The sequence below is a fragment of the Chaetura pelagica genome, unplaced genomic scaffold, assembly GCF_000747805.2.
Source record: "Chaetura pelagica isolate M959 unplaced genomic scaffold, ChaPel_1.0 scaffold115, whole genome shotgun sequence".
Taxonomy (NCBI): Eukaryota; Metazoa; Chordata; class Aves; order Apodiformes; family Apodidae; genus Chaetura; species Chaetura pelagica.
Genome location: NW_009953761.1, coordinates 6804747 through 6805105, shown reverse-complemented (window position 1 = coordinate 6805105; position 359 = coordinate 6804747). Strand labels below are relative to the sequence as shown.

The 359-nt window shown below is 54.3% G+C and overlaps 1 protein-coding gene across 1 annotated transcript in view; it reads left to right on the top strand.

Moving 5' to 3' along the window:
- The first annotated feature begins 216 nt into the window (after positions 1-216).
- The window catches only part of PCDH20 (protocadherin 20), a 3923-nt gene continuing 3780 nt past the window's right edge, over positions 217-359 (top strand). Inside the window, exon 1 of the mRNA XM_010000882.1 lies at positions 217-336. Within this exon, the coding sequence (XP_009999184.1) occupies positions 217-336 (120 nt within the window). The remainder of the gene's footprint in view (positions 337-359) is intronic.

The following is a 359-nucleotide window of genomic DNA, read 5'->3' as shown; positions in this document are numbered from 1 at the left end:
CTCAATCTGTATATATGTACGTGTATACGTATATATGTTTGTGGTTTGAGGGGGTTTTCCTCTCAGCTCCGCTCTCCGCAGATCAGAGCAGCCGTGAAAAGTTTTTCTGTTGGTGGTGGTGTTGATGATGCGACGCGGGTTGTAGCAGGGAGCCTCGAAAAAGGGAAATGAGAGGTTAAAAAGGGCCGAAGGGAGAAAAAATTCCCGGTGGAGGCGATGCGCGAAGTTACTTCACGGGGCCCGTTTCCATACGCAGCGGGCTGGGGACGCGCTTGCCAACCTACTCCGGCAGCCTCTCCGCGGCTTCTCTGTTCAATTCGTATTTCAAGCCGACTGGCAGGGGGCACGACGGGGCTGCT